The following is a 14,661-nucleotide window of genomic DNA, read 5'->3' as shown; positions in this document are numbered from 1 at the left end:
TCCCCTCGCCCGCTCCCCCGCGCGCCCTCTGCCTGCCGTTGGTTTTTCTGGTTGCTAGGAAACGGACAGAAGCTGCCCTCGTGAGAATTCCTGTTGGGATTCTCTTCCTGGGCGTGTTAGTATCCCGACTCCGGTTATAAAAGGGTTGACACGCTCCCCTTCTTCTCTCCAGTTCTAGTGAGGCAGTTCGCGCTTCGTCATCCCTTCCAACTCTTACAGTTTTGCGATTCTATATCGCCTTTTTGCCAAGGCATCCAAAGCGGGCTACAGTTTTACAATCCCGCTTGGTTATACCGGTAATTCTCCCACCCACTCATCAGCCGATAAGAATAAAACTCATGCAGCCTTCTCCCCCAGCCCTTATTCTTCTTTCTCACAAGGAATAATAATTTCCACCGGAGAGCTTTAGTGGCCACACTGCCAACAATTAATGTGCTTGAAATAATAAGTAAATAAACAATAATAATAATACACAAACCCTTTCCATGGATGTAGCCAGGATTTATTTTAGGGGGCACAGGCTTTCTGTAAAGGGGGGTGGGGCAGAACTGAGTTACCTGCAACGCAATTGGACAATTAAATTTATTTATTTATTTATTTATTTATTTATTTGCTTGCTTGCTTGCTTTAGGGGGGCAGCTGCTCCCCTGGCTACGCCCATGGCCCTTTCTAAATCCATGGCAAAAAAAGCTGGGTGAGTCTTGTTTGCTTGTAGAGGAAGAGAAACAGGATCAAAGGCTGAAATTTTATACTGTGCTTAGTGAGATCAGGAATAAGTCCCAATCAACAGGACAGGCCTCTGCAGAAATGTATAGGATTGCATGGCAAATAATTTATAACATGGATTTCAGATTCGAAAATGCACTTAAAATTTGCTCATTGAAAACCTAATTTCCCCCCCATTGTTGGGACAGCTATGTTGGAACTGACTGCCTACCTGCACACCACAGAATCTTTCCTTTTCTCAAAATTTGGCATTTTGCTACTGCAACCACTCTTGGGAACGAGTCTGTGTTCCCATCATGTCCACCAGGATCCTCAGTAATTTTCAAGTGGTCCATGGAGAAAAGTTTGGGAACCACTACTAAAAAGGACTAAACAGAAGTTTTTAAAAAAATAACATGCTGGATCAATTACATTAGTAGTTTTAAAATTTCCTACCTTCATGAACCCTTTCCACATGGACTTGTTTGCTGCAAACCCCCTACATGTTAAGAACTGGGGGGCATTCTAAGTGCACATTGAGTTCATGCAAGGCTGGGCCTTACCACATGCAATTTGGACTGGTAGATTACTCCCTGCGGATGCATGAGATGGACAATCCACAGTACAAAAAATCCTGATAAACAAGGAATCCCTGGCAACACACTGAGAAAATTAATAATGAGCATGGGTAATAGTACTGTATCTTGAAGAACTGATTGTGGCCATTGGTGTACTAAATGGTCTGTTAAAGTTATATTCAAGAAAACTATTTGCAACAAAACCTGGTTTAATATTTTCGTATCTTGCATATTTCCTGCAGGAAGTACATAGTCAAGTCTCCCCCTTTCCATAAAGGTCAACAAACATCTGGAGATCAAGTGTGGGAATCCTACGTATGTTATTGAAGAATGGCTGCTTGTCAGTTTCTATTGAATGGAACCCATCATTCTTTGTGTAACTGTTTTCAGGTATTTCCTGCAAGGGTTCATTTCCAAGAGGTAGAGTAAATCAGATTTCAACAGATAATTTATTTGTCTTTTAGGTGGACGTGTGTGCTTCAGTGATGCTTTGTTATGTTAAGAGCTGTGTTATTCATTGAACTTTGACTACTGATTCAGGCTTGGCACAAGTGTTGTGTAACAGAGTTATTCAGGATGCTAAAAGCATAGCTCTGTAGTAGGATTCCTCTCGTATATGAAATGAAGTGGAACTTGGATCTTATCCATTGTACAGATAGGTAGCCGTGTTGGTCTGCCATAGTCAAAACAAAAACATTTTTTTCTTCCAGTAGCACCTTAAAGACCAACTAACTTTTTTTCTTCCAGTAGCACCTTAAAGACCAACTAACTTAGTTGGTCTTTAAGGTGCTACTGGAAGAAAAAAAAATTTTGTCTTATCCATTGTGTTTACTTGTCAATTTCTTTCCTATGTGTTATTCTAGCCCACATCCAAAATCAATTCAATATGCATTGCCCATCTTGAGAAGTAAAATTTACTAGGTAGTCCCACTGAACCTTCTTGGATTTACTTACTTCTTGTTGTTTAGTCATTTAGTCATGTGACCCCATTTACTTACTTACTTTGGTGTAAATATAGTTAGACTCTTATAAGTATCAATGGTATGTTCGAAATGCCACCATTAAACAATTTACCATGGCCTGACATATGCACTTTGAGTTTAACTAATGGCAAGAAAAGCCAATTTTGTATGCTTTTTTGGTTTGTAGATGATCTCCATAGAACATTACAAAAATTATTTCTGCAATTTTTTTTATTAAGATGGAAAAACTGTCCATAACAATTAGAAACCAATTGTGTTGTTTCAAAAGATTGTATTAAAATATATCTCCCTGGAAGTTGTATAGAAATAATTATATTGTCTTTTCAAAGCAATCTTAATAAATAAAATGGTATACCGTAGTATGATAATGAATGTGACAATGGCAACATGTTTTTTTGGAGAGATATATTATGTTTTAATCCTAAACACAGTTGCTGCAGAGAAAACTCTATAGAAGAGGATGGAACATACCTCAGAATGTCATGCAAATGATTGCTCTGTTATAATTGTCTTTGGTTTAAATAGAGAGAGGGAGGGAGAGAGAAAGAAAGAGAGAAGACTGCCTGCTTAAAGTGATTCCTATAGGGAAGTGTTTAGTACAATTTTATCTGAAAAGTTGGATACAACATTTCATAGTTACAAAGCTTGTGCCACATTTTCCCATGTGAATCAGATCTTTTCTCTCCTCTCCACATTAACCCTTCCATTTATGGAATTCTGTAATGAACTAGGCATATTTTTGTAATGACATGGTATAGCTGATATGCATAAAGTACAAATTGCATAGAGAGACAAAAATATTGACTTTGGCAGTATTTACAACCATCCATTTATAAACAATTTGCTAATATCTGTCATTTGTTCATCTAAGATATGTCCATTTGGATGCCATTTCTTAAACTTCTGCTTCCAAACATTTTACCCGTGGTTCAGGCTTGGCTTGAGATTCTTCTGTGTTTTTCCCGTTTCCCTTGGGTTCCTGCTCTGGAGTTTTGACGCTTGTCTTTGTTTCTTTGATGTTCTTGGTTTCAATTTCTACCTTTTTCTCCTCCTTGTTGGAAAATGGAAATGTTTTCTTGTATCTTTAAACAAATTTGGAACAAGTTAGGAAATTGTAACCATAAGTCTCCAATTTTCTCTTCTCCAAAGGAAGCTAAGCATTTACACTATGTCTGGAACATCTTGCCACTCAAAGAATTGAAGTAGGCAATGAACATATTCTTGAGAAGGTGCAAGGACAACTCAGATAACCCTTAGGATGCTGTATAGTTAACTTTGAACTCACCAGAGCCACATAAATGCCACTGTGCAGCACAGCATTTCCCAAGTCATGTGTTTATCCCCCAACAGAATTGAGGGATGCATTTAGGTAAAATCCCAAGACCAGATCAGTGCACTAGTGCTAGGTTCTTTTATGAGCTGCTGTTCCACAGAGGGTCACAGATCTGGTGGTCAAGAGACACATGGGCGTAGCCAGGATTTTTGTTAGGAGGGGCAGGACTTTCGTGGGGGGGGGGAAGCAGGATTGATGAGATTGGTCAGTTAGTTAAATATTTCTATTGTTTTACTTGATCTGAGGGCAGCTGTCCCCCTGCAACATCCATGAAGAGACCATAACGTGCAGATTATGTAAATGCACTTCCCTTCCATGTGCAGAACACTGTACATCAACACATGCCTTTGGGTATACATTCATATGCAAATGTGCTTTACCTGTATTATGTTTCTACTGCATAAAAGAATAAACATGCCAATGAAGGTACAGGGTTAGAGGCTGACTTGCACAAAGCATTCTACCTGCAGAGTCCAAGGCTCACTTTCTTGGACAACATTTTGAATGCGCACACGTCAAGGCAACAGATGTATAAAGATGCATATGGATATTTATTGTAGCAAATAAAACAAAAAAATACCCTTACTTTTTGACATAGCAGACTGCTAAAACAACTGTTGCTGTGAAGAAGATGAGGGCAAGCACAAGGAGGGCAGTGGGTACACCTAGAGAGAGAAACAGATTGTTTTAGAATCAGAGTGTGAAGGGTAATCCATCATGTCTGGTGGTTTCCAAAGGCTGGTCAGCACACAACATTGATTTGTGGATGGGAATTCAAGGGGGCGTTTTGGACCTATACAGCCTTTCACTGCTCAGGACCAAAGTATTTGAGGAACTAGCTTGCTCTGTATCAGGGACTCGCTTCTCAGCAGTTGACTTGTCCTCTCTGCAAGAGTTTAGGAGATATGCAGCCAAGAAAGGGACATTTACTGTTACACTCCTTGCATTGTGGAATGTTGTTTTCAGAAATTGCTTTTCTCTCCCTGTTTTTTTAAAAAAGTATCTAATATATTTCTGTTTTAGCTTGTATTTGGATTTTGTGACTGGTTGAGTTGTGGATGTCCTTTGTTCATATTGATGGATCTGTTGGTTTTGTTTTCATTTATGTGATTTTATATGAAAATGTGATTTTTAAAATTAAAAAACCATGTTTTGTTTCTACTCCAAAAGTGTTATAAAATGTCTTAAAGCAGCACACTTAAAAAAATATATACACAAAATATTTTGTGGCCAAAAAAAATTCCCTGGAACTTCACAGAACAGCAGGAATTTTTGTCATACTGGCATGCTTTTGTTGCTGAACAACTTGTCCCCACAGAGCATGTGCAACTAATTAGTCACCGTGTCCTGGCATATGATTCAGCCTGGGCGTAGTTGGTAGATTAATCTTGGCACTGATAATTTTTTTAACATTAAGCCACCCCAAAATGCCTGTTAGCATTACTTTATTTCTGTTCTTGTCCTCTCAGAGTTGGAGAAAGAAAGATGATGTCATCATCTAGACTGACGAGAAAAATCTAATGTTGCAGTGCTATGCACACTTAAAGGTAAAGGTAAAGGGACCCCTGACCGTTAAGTGCAGTCGCAGATGACTCTGGGGTTGCGGTGCTCATCTTGCTTTAATGGCCAAGGGAGCCGGCGTTTGTCCACAGACAGCTTCCGGGTCCTGTGACCAGCATGACTAAGCCACTTCTGGCGAAAGCAGAGCAGCGCACGAAAAAGCCGTTTACCTTCCCGCCGGAGTGGTACCTATTTATCTACTTGCACTTTGACGTGCTTTCAAACTGCTAGATGGGCAGGAGCTGGGGCCGAGCAATGGGAGCTCACTCCATCATGGGGATTCGAACCACCAACCTTCTGATCAGCAAGCCCTAGGCTGTGTGGTTTGGACCACAGCTCCACCTGCTTACCTGGGAGTAAATCCCATTTTATGATGGCAAATTCCATTAGCAAAAATTATGATGGCCAGATGCAAAAGAGGACAGGGCTCATGAACCTTTAATAATTAATAGAATTTTTTGCTAGCATAGGTTGCACAACAGTAGGATTAGCTGAAGATCCCTCTTCTAATCAACTATTAAAGGTGTGGGAGTGTGGTCTGCTTTTCTATCTGGCCACCCTGAAAGGACATTTCCATAAAAAAGACTTTGAAACCACTTCTGTAGCTCAGTATTCCTGGACTAAAATGAGATTGACTAAGAATTCTTTGACATAACTACTTTGTCGTGTCATCAGCAGCCACAATGAGCAGCAACTATCTGTCATGCCCTTTTGGATACAGGGGAAGAAGAACTATCTTATATCTCAAAACTAGCACACCTCCTACAAGCAAGTAAGCAGCAGAAACCCACCTAAACCTGGGGGAGGGGGCAAGTTATAGCCCTCAACCACATTTCATGCAGATATCAAGGAGAGGAAAATGGGGGAATGGGTGGTGGAAAGAGAGAAAAGGTGGTACTCACCTATCTTGGGCTCTGTCCTCACCCATTGCTTGTTTTAATTCCACTCATTGCCAGCACTAGGCCTATGACAGATTACTTCCAACAAGAGAATGTGACCCTTGACTTAAGGGCTGGGCCCCCTCAATGTTTAGAAGGCTCCGTGTACAGTGTCCTGATGTCACATGACTTCGGGCATGTGATATCAGAACGTCACGTCGGGTCCCCTCAATCCTCTGGAGTAGGTGGCACTTTTGCCTGGACTTAAGACTTTACCTTTCCTGATCTGTGGCTTTGAACAACCCACAAGCATTCTTCACTTTCTCTCATCTACCTTTTCCCTAGTCTAATTTTTGGGAAGTTTCCTCTTTTGAAGTCAAATGCAACTTTCTTGGACTTTCCTGGCAATAGCCCACCTACATATATGGTGAATTTGAGACCACTGTGGCCACTGTTTCCAATCAGTTCAACACCACTTACATCCTGCCCTAGGTCCTAGGCACCACTAAACATAAAATCCTGGGTAGCCACCCCTTGGTCGATTTGTTATTGTTCTAGGCATAGCTATTTAGCGTTTCTAAACATTTTGTCTCTTTGCCATGACTGGATTGTGCATATTCCAAGTCTGTATGAAGGTAAGATTCCCATTGGTGTGAAGCTGGTTTGAGAAACAAATCCTCAGACAGTACTGTTTTATAACAACAGGATTCATTTGCATTTTGGATAATGTTATGTGGAAAGGCAGTGAGTGCACAGTAAATGAAAGTGGGAACACAACCTTAGTGGGTTCATGATGGAGGCAAGATTCAAACCAGGGGCTTCCTGAGCCATACTAATGCGAGGTGTCAGTTGTTGTTTTTCCAAGGGATGTAATATTAAAATAAGAGTCTTCTGAAACAGATCTAGGCTAGGCCAAAAATAAATAATTCTTAAATTACATCAGAAATGAAGAATCCCCTTCACTCCTGCAGGTCTGGTTTAGTTTACCTTCTTTACAGCTTCTTGCTTCAAAATGTCACCTTTCCCTTACCTCCACTCAATATGGATTTTTTAAACCTCAGATGAAGCCCTAGCTTTCCTTTTATTTGCATTAACACATCTACTGATGTTTTGTTATACCACTGGAAAAGACCAGAAGGCATGGGGAAAGTATGAAAACAGCCATACATATAATTCTTTAAGCTAAATAATGGGATGTTGCTCTTACCTCCAAACAGAGAGTCATTTCTAAAGGCAGTTTGTTTTGCCGTGAGATGTAGGATCACATCCTCCGTAGTTGGTGCTGTTGGTGAAATGGTCTGCGTTACACATATAATACGATATAGCAGCTTTGAAGGCTCTTTAGTTTTCTGTGACTCAGATGTTTGAACTACTGCTGAAGTGTCCTGAGGCAAGACTGCAGAAGTAGAGTTTGCCTCCATAGTAACGTCCAGGGATGCAGTTGTACTTTCTTCTGGTATGCAGGAATTAATCCATGTGTCTGAAAAGATGAGGGAAAGCGGTGCAATGAGATGTATTGACACTAGCATTTTGCATGCAGCTGAAATGACTTTTCATACTGAATTGCAGTGAACGCTTTCCTCCTTGCTACAACCATCATAAATCAGGTGGTAATTTCTATTTCTTTTTCTTTCTTTGTTTGTTTGTTTAAAGTACACTTCATCATCCTTACCCTAGTGCCTCTAATAGCTAAGCTGGATGGGAACTGCACTGTCAGCGTAAGTGGGATCCCTGAGAAACAAGAAGGAGGTGTCAGCAGCAGTATGGCAGTTAACAACAGGGAAGGTTGAATATCCATTAGAAAAAAAATGTTTTGCTGGGTGCTCTTTCTCCTGCTCACAACAGGAAAATTGGGAGCATAATGGGAGTCGAAAGCATTAAATTCCTGCACATCTGGTCCTAATAGTGGTTATTTAAATGAAACGACATACTTACTCATTGCTTTCACAAAATTAACATCTCATCTAGTTTGGCCCTTAGGCCAGGAAAAACATTGGTTCAGAAAGTTACCCAACCCACTACATTGCTGTGGTACTTAAAACCACATTTAAAGGCATGTTTTGTGTGCGCCTGTAGCCTGTAGGTGCTTTGATATATTAAATGCAGCAAGAGAATTGAGCTGCCAATGTGATCCTGAGGAATAACTAATCCCTTATTCTGAAGGTCGTTTATATAATTTACACAGTTGGAAAGCTATTATGACACCAATGGCCATTCTGAGTACATTTTAATATAATAGAAGGAAATGACCTCTTTAGGGTTCTTCATATGAGTCCCTGGTGGAAGCTTGATGACGCATTTTCATTGACTGAATAGGATGCTGAATGACAGAGTGATATTACTTTTATCACCAGAGTCTTTAAGTGATGCCAAAAGTCACAGAGAGGACACAAATTTATCCAAGTACATTTTACACCAAGACTGTTAGAGATTAACACACTCATTATTAGGTAGTATTTTTGTGTTTTTATATTGTAAGATGCACTGTTATCCTAGGATGAAGCGCAGTACAGAAATTTCATCAACAACATCATCATCGTCATCATGATGTGAAGGACAGAGACACTCTGATCCAGCATTAACCAGTAGGGTATCTTTTTCTATCACAATTTGAATTGTATGGAATGTAAATTGTCATACAAGAAATAAAAGAAGCAATAAAATACAATTAAAAATCATGCACCATCTAGCAGAGTGCATTGCAATTGGTACACCATCAGTAATTTTCAAGAGGTTTATGAGGAAATAAATTGGGGAACTTTTAGAATTTAGAGAGAAAAATGTTTCTTTTTAATTTTGCCTATCTGCTCTCCCCTTCATTCCTTATATTTTCATCCCATCCCTAATTCATAGAATCTTAGAATCATAGAATTGAAGGGATCCCATGGGGTCATCTAATCCAACCCTTTGCAACGCAGGAATTGCAGCTAAATAATCTCTGGCTAATAGCCATCCAACCTCCACTTTAAAACCTGAAAGAAAGGAGAGTCCACTGCACTGTAACAAAGCTTGATCTGAAACCTTGACAACAACATACCATGACACACCCAATGATTCTCCGCCCTGCCTGCTTTACTGCCCTTTCATACCATACACTTTGACCAAGGGGACACAGAGAAGTTAGCGGATAGTTTCCTCTCTCAGGTTGAAAGTTTATGTGTAACTTGTAGTTCCTTTTATCCAAGAGTCAGGGTAAACTGATCTCATGGCAACTGGATAGCCTTCACACGAAATGTCGCTACATCCGCTTAAGAAAGAGATTTGATACAAAATATTATTGCTTGATTCATTATCTTGGCTCACTCACCTGAAGAATTGTAACAGTAAGCATGGGCTCGATAGTCATGTTTGGTTCTCCAGACGACTATTCCAGTGTTATTCCTACCACATTTTTCATTGGGAGTTATCCGGGAAATGACAACATACCCTTCTTGTATCCAGCCAAAACTACAATGGAAAACATTGTTTTTCTGTTAAGCGTATGCCCATATCAAAGAATGTACAGTACTTGATAAAATTTAGCATATAACAGCTAAACTGAACCTTTATTCTGGTCACTGTGGGCCATTTAATAGCTTGCTTGCTGATTGATTGATTGATTGATTGATTGATAGATTGATTGATTAATTGTGTGAGGCCCAAGTTTTGTTTCTCCCTTAGAAACAACCTACTCTGCAACATGGAGCTTTTATAGAAGAAAGGAAAAGCAAATAACGCTGTAGAAAAGTTCTCTCACAGGTTTATTTTTTAAAAAAATTTCAGTTGGTCTACTCTGAGTACGACTAATGTTGGATGTTACTCTATGGACTTAGACTTAAATATTTGAAATCCCTTCTGTGAAGGAAATGAACAGAGACAGTCACAGCACAATCCTAACTCAATGTAAGTCCTATTGAATTCAATGAGGCTTACTCCCAGGTAAGTGAGGTTAGGATTGCAGCCTTAATCACAGAATGTTAATGTAAGAAAAGTCAGAATAAGGTGTAGATATTTAATTATTTCATGCTTTAGATTCATTTATAATAATATTTTTTAAAATATTGTATCTACAAAGAGATGTCTATTTGCCAACCTACAATAAAATATTTTAAATGTTGAAAGATTTTCTGTACCTGCAGGTTTCAAAGCCATGCTTCCGAGCCTCTTCAACCTGAGATTTATATGCCAACTGTAACCCCAGCTGCTCGCATATTTGTCGTGCAGTGACAAAATTAAATACACCTTTATTGTTAACATGTGAAGTAAGAGTTATTCCAGAAATCCTGCACTGGAGAGTCTTAACATCTGCAAATAGAGAAGAAATACATCAAATGATTACTTATAGAAATTAGATCTTTAATTTCATCTACTTTGAAGAGTGGAAAAATTATAAGAGCTACTTTACATAAAGTCAAGTATAATTACACCAACTAGCTGAGTCTCTCCAGCATTCCAATCCAGGGTCATGCCTATTCCCAATAACCAATATTCTTTAACTAAAAATAACTTTGGTTAGTAAGGATCAGGGAGAGCTGGGTTTGAACTCTCCCTCAGCCTAGTCACTCTCTTAAAGAATTGCTGTGAGGGTACAATGGAATGTAAAAAGAATAATGTACATAGCCTGGGACCACCTTGATATCCAAGGATTGGTTTGGGAACATGTGCTTTTAAATGTGTTCATAAATGATCTAGAGTTAGGGGTGAGCAGCGAAGTTACCAAGTTTGCTGGTGATACAAAATGGTTCAGAGTGGTTAAAACAAAACAGGATTGCAAATCGTCTTAAGCAGGGTGAAGGAACAGTAAAATGGCAAATGTCATTCAATGTAAGCAAATGTAAAGTGATGCACATCAGGGCAAAAAGTCTTAATTTAATATATACACTTACAGGATCTGAACTGACAGTGATTGACCAGGAACAGAGGCAGTTTTAGGGGAGCAGGACTGGTTTGGGCGCCACAGTGCAGGGGTGCCTCAGCAATGCTGTAGAGCGCAAGAGATGGGTGTGTGGCTTGATTTTAGTGTCGTCGTACAGGGGGGTGCTGAAATTTGAGAACTCAAAGGCTGCCACTGCTGGGAACAAGACTTTGGAGTCTTGAGAAAAGCCTGAGGAAGTTTATGAGTATAGGCTACCATATGGGGGACTTTTTAACCAAGAGAAAATTTGAGTAAGCAGGGACATTATAGAGGTGCATTAAATTATGAATAGCATGAAGAAAATGGATTGAAAATTGTTTTTCCCTTTCATAATACAGTGGTACCTCAGGTTAAGAACTTATTTCGTTCTGGAGGTCCGTTCTTAACCTGAAACTGTTCTTAACCTGAAGCATCACTTTAGCTAATGGGGCCTCCTGTTGCTGCCACGCCGCCGGCGTACGGTTTCTGTTCTCATCCTGAAGCAAAGTTATTAACCCGAGGTACTATTTCTGGGTTAGCGGAGTCTGTAACCTGAAGCGTCTGTAACCTAAAGCATATGTAACCCGAGATACCACTGTACTAGAATTCAAAGTCACTTGTTGTTCAAAAAGAACATTTGACAAATGAGGTACAGTCAAGATGATAAGGGTCTATCAGATTTGGAGGGAAGGAATATCTGCAGTATTGGGAATAAGAGACATCCTTTCTTTTAAAATAAGGGAACAGGGTTTTAAAATAAGCATTGTGTATTTGAATCTTGACTCCTCTTTCCTCTTTAGTCATCAATTTGCCTCAAACAATACTCTACTTCCCAAGGACCAATTTTTCTTACCAAGCTGAGTGCTCTCGGTGCATGCAAATATTTGTGGTGTTTCAGTGCCAACACTACCATTAGGCAGGAAGGGACAGTATATATTAGAGGGCATAAGATTACCAGTATTTAAAATAAATTTAATTCCATGGCGTCTTTTGGAGTTTCTGCTTCAAATAGCAACATGACTTTGCTATCTTTTTTTATTAAGTGCTTTACTCATAACCTAAGTTTCCTAAGATTAGGAAGTTTACTTGAAGCAAGAAAATGAACTTAATTGAAAGAGCTCTGTATGATTTCTTGTGCAGTGACAGATAGAACTGGAGAGTTTGATCATATTATAAAGCTATATTAGTCATTCCAGCGGCTTGGCTGTTCTCTCTCAGGACTTGAAGTGGAAATGGGTGTGGCTGAACTTGCAAGGAAGGAAAAGGAGGAAGGGAAGAGATTCTATCTGAAACAATGGGAACAAGTAAAGGAAAAGGGGAAATTATATTAAGCTTGTGGCGACTGGAATTTTTTTTAGCATGGATAGAGTGCTGGACTGTGCTCTATGGCAACTATAACCTGGGCTGTGAACTTACTGGCTAAAAACAGGTGACTGGCAGAGCAACTTTAAATCATTTTAAAAGTCATTAAACTAACAACCAGCAAAAACTTTTGAACTGCTCAGTAGATTCAAAACCTTGTTTTTTGTGGTTTGGTTGATAAACACATTTTGAAGATAATAAGAGGGAAGGGAGGAACAAATCCAAGCAAAAAAATAAAACTTGAAAAAAAAAACCCACAGAAAAATATCTGGTTCTGCAGCTAAGGTAACTGCTGCATTACTTGTAACACCTGATTCAGGATTTCATTTTTGAATAATTTATTAACATTCTAGTTGTATCTTTAACTGGAGACACTTAAGAGTTCTTGGCTGCTTCCAGACAGCCTGTTTCTTGAGTATCCTGATTTGTTTGCATAAAGTTTGTAGGGAGGTTAGGTGATGTTGGCTATTTATTGAGAATTCATTTTGATTTGTTTGCAGGGAAGTTATACAATGTTGGGCCAAGCAAGTGTTATTCCATCCGTTCCAGTACATCTTTATTGCAAAGAGTCCAAACTTTGGGGGCCAGAAACAAGTTGTGTGAGAGCATAAAGTCAACTTTAATTGTTCCAGCCAAATTTGCTGCTATGTGTCTGAATCCCACCCCAAAACAGTGGCAGTCTGGAAGCACCCCTTATTGTTTAGGTATCCTCCTGCTCTGTGTTTCATTTTACTGCAATCCGGGATTAATTTGCAGAGCTGTGAATAATCTTGCTGAGAATAGTGGGCTGGATTTGATTACCTTGTCCTTACAGTGCTACAAAACACTTCAGGGGAAAAAACAGTACAAGCAACATACTAAAAACGTACCTTCCAAAGGAAAATTGTGCTGGGTTGTGATGCTTGCAATCCAGGTTGAGAAAAAGAAGATTGTAACTCCAACGTGAGATGCCATCCTCGGGAACAGGAGGTGTCGAGATTCAAGCCAGGTTGCTTCCTTCTCACCCTGCAGTGTTGAAAATGCGACGCCTGGTGCACCTTGTGATCTCCGAATGAGGTCCTCTCTTGAGAACTGCTGGACGGCCACTGTGCTCCACCGCAGGCAGGAACGAACTTGTTGCTGAGCTCAAAAGCCATCCCACAGGTCAAGGTCACTAAGTGGAAACGCATGACACCCCCCCCAAAAAAAGCTAGGGGGCAGCCTGGAAAATAAAACTAGTGCTGACTCAGAAAACGTACAGCTGAGGAAGAGAGATAACACGATGTTATACTCTTCGTCTTATAAACAACGGGAAGATTTCCCCTATAGCTCTGGGGTGCTCGTTCTGTGACAGTTCCTGTTTAGGCAGTTGTGAGTCACTTATCCTTCATTCAGCCTAATCACTTGTTAACCAGAAGCTGCGGGTGTGGTGTGTAAAACTGTTGATTACCTTATATGTAAAAACATGGAAATCAGAACTTTTGATATAAATTTAAAATTTAGATGCATGGTTGAAAGATGAAAAAAATGACTATTTGACTGAGGTAATGGTTTACAAACTCTGTTTTTGGGAAGGGATAGAATCATATAATTGTAGAGTTGGAAGAGACCCCGAGTCATCGTCTAGTCCAACCCCTTCAATGCAGGTATCTCAATATAGAATCAAAATTTGATTTGATTTGAAACTAGATGCAGTGATTCAACTTGTGCTTATACTTAGGATCCAGTCTCTGACAGACTCAAGTTTTCCTGCCTGACTGTATCGCTTGTCTTTCTCCTTGTCAGCAGTGTCACGATCACATCTAAGGTAGGAGAGATGCCATTAGGGCGTGCACTGAGCATGGCCAAGTGACTCCTCAAGAAGCTGTGAACGGAACATGACAAAATAGCCAAATGCACACAGAGAGTGTGGATCAAAGCCACCTTCCTTATTTTAAAGCAAACTGATGAGAAAATGTGAAGAACTGAAGTCTGGAAAAACGATTAACAGAGAGAAACCAAAAGTACCTGAGTTGTGGTGTTTTTCATGAAGGCTTTCTCTTGCTTCCAAAGGATCACCCCCTTTAGTGTGTGCTGTTTCCCATCCAAAAAAAAGATGAACAAAGTGTTCACCCATTGTGTTGGGACAGGTATCGGAGGGGTGAAATATGCCCCCATTGCTAAGAACAGGGCAGCCTAAGTAACACTCCGAGTCTAGCTATATAGATCTGTAGAGGCAAGCAGGGGTGGGACTTCGTAATCTGTCATAATATGGTGATCTGTGCAAGGACAAAATTTTGCTGCCCCCCCCAAATGGATCTTCTCAATTATTGATCTTCTCAATATTGTGCCCACTTGGCTTAATGACCTGTGTGGCAGAACAGCCCACACCGCCATGAATCTAGCGCTGAGGAAAGAGTAAGGGTGAGCA

General features: G+C 39.9%; 2 protein-coding genes and 2 long non-coding RNA genes across 7 annotated transcripts in view; 3 read left to right on the top strand and 1 right to left on the bottom strand.

The window, feature by feature from the left end:
• CTR9 (CTR9 homolog, Paf1/RNA polymerase II complex component) overlaps nucleotides 1-14,661 on the top strand; it is a 339,089-nt gene that overhangs the window by 207,357 nt on the left and 117,071 nt on the right. The gene's annotated exons all lie outside the window — the stretch shown is intronic.
• On the top strand, nucleotides 33-1,926 carry LOC309374135. Of its 4 annotated transcripts, XR_014170363.1 has the most exons (3): nucleotides 63-115; nucleotides 632-694; nucleotides 1,526-1,926. It is a non-coding gene; the product is annotated as an uncharacterized lncRNA (long non-coding RNA). The 4 variants fall into 4 exon arrangements; XR_014170362.1 differs by lacking the exon at nucleotides 632-694 and having other exon boundaries at nucleotides 33-115; XR_014170364.1 differs by lacking the exons at nucleotides 63-115; nucleotides 632-694 and adding an exon at nucleotides 129-448.
• LYVE1 (lymphatic vessel endothelial hyaluronan receptor 1) lies at nucleotides 2,657-13,379 on the bottom strand. Its single transcript, XM_081918699.1, has 6 exons — nucleotides 13,142-13,379; nucleotides 10,150-10,321; nucleotides 9,345-9,484; nucleotides 7,245-7,517; nucleotides 4,186-4,264; nucleotides 2,657-3,348 (listed from the first exon to the last, which is right to left on the bottom strand). Exons 1-6 carry the CDS (start codon nucleotides 13,224-13,226, stop codon nucleotides 3,162-3,164), a joined length of 936 nt encoding a protein of 311 aa, XP_081774825.1. The 5' UTR covers nucleotides 13,227-13,379; the 3' UTR covers nucleotides 2,657-3,161.
• On the top strand, nucleotides 4,271-7,940 carry LOC309374237. Its single transcript, XR_014170435.1, has 2 exons — nucleotides 4,271-5,146; nucleotides 7,691-7,940. It is a non-coding gene; the product is annotated as an uncharacterized lncRNA (long non-coding RNA).

The sequence above is a fragment of the Podarcis melisellensis genome (genome assembly GCF_964234715.1).
Source record: "Podarcis melisellensis genome assembly, chromosome: 1".
Classification (NCBI taxonomy): Eukaryota; Metazoa; Chordata; class Lepidosauria; order Squamata; family Lacertidae; genus Podarcis; species Podarcis melisellensis.
This window is presented reverse-complemented; position numbering and strand designations above follow the sequence as displayed.

Coding starts and splice junctions, on each gene's coding strand:
- LYVE1 (XM_081918699.1), bottom strand. CDS start 13,226: ATGGCATCTCACGTTGGAGTTACAATCTTCTTTTTCTCAACCTGGATT. Junction 9,485..10,149: donor CATGGCTTTGAAACCTGCAG/GTACAGAAAATC, acceptor TTTCCATTGTAG/TTTTGGCTGGATACAAGAAG. Junction 4,265..7,244: donor AAATGACTCTCTGTTTGGAG/GTAAGAGCAACA, acceptor TTCTCTCTCTAG/GTGTACCCACTGCCCTCCTT.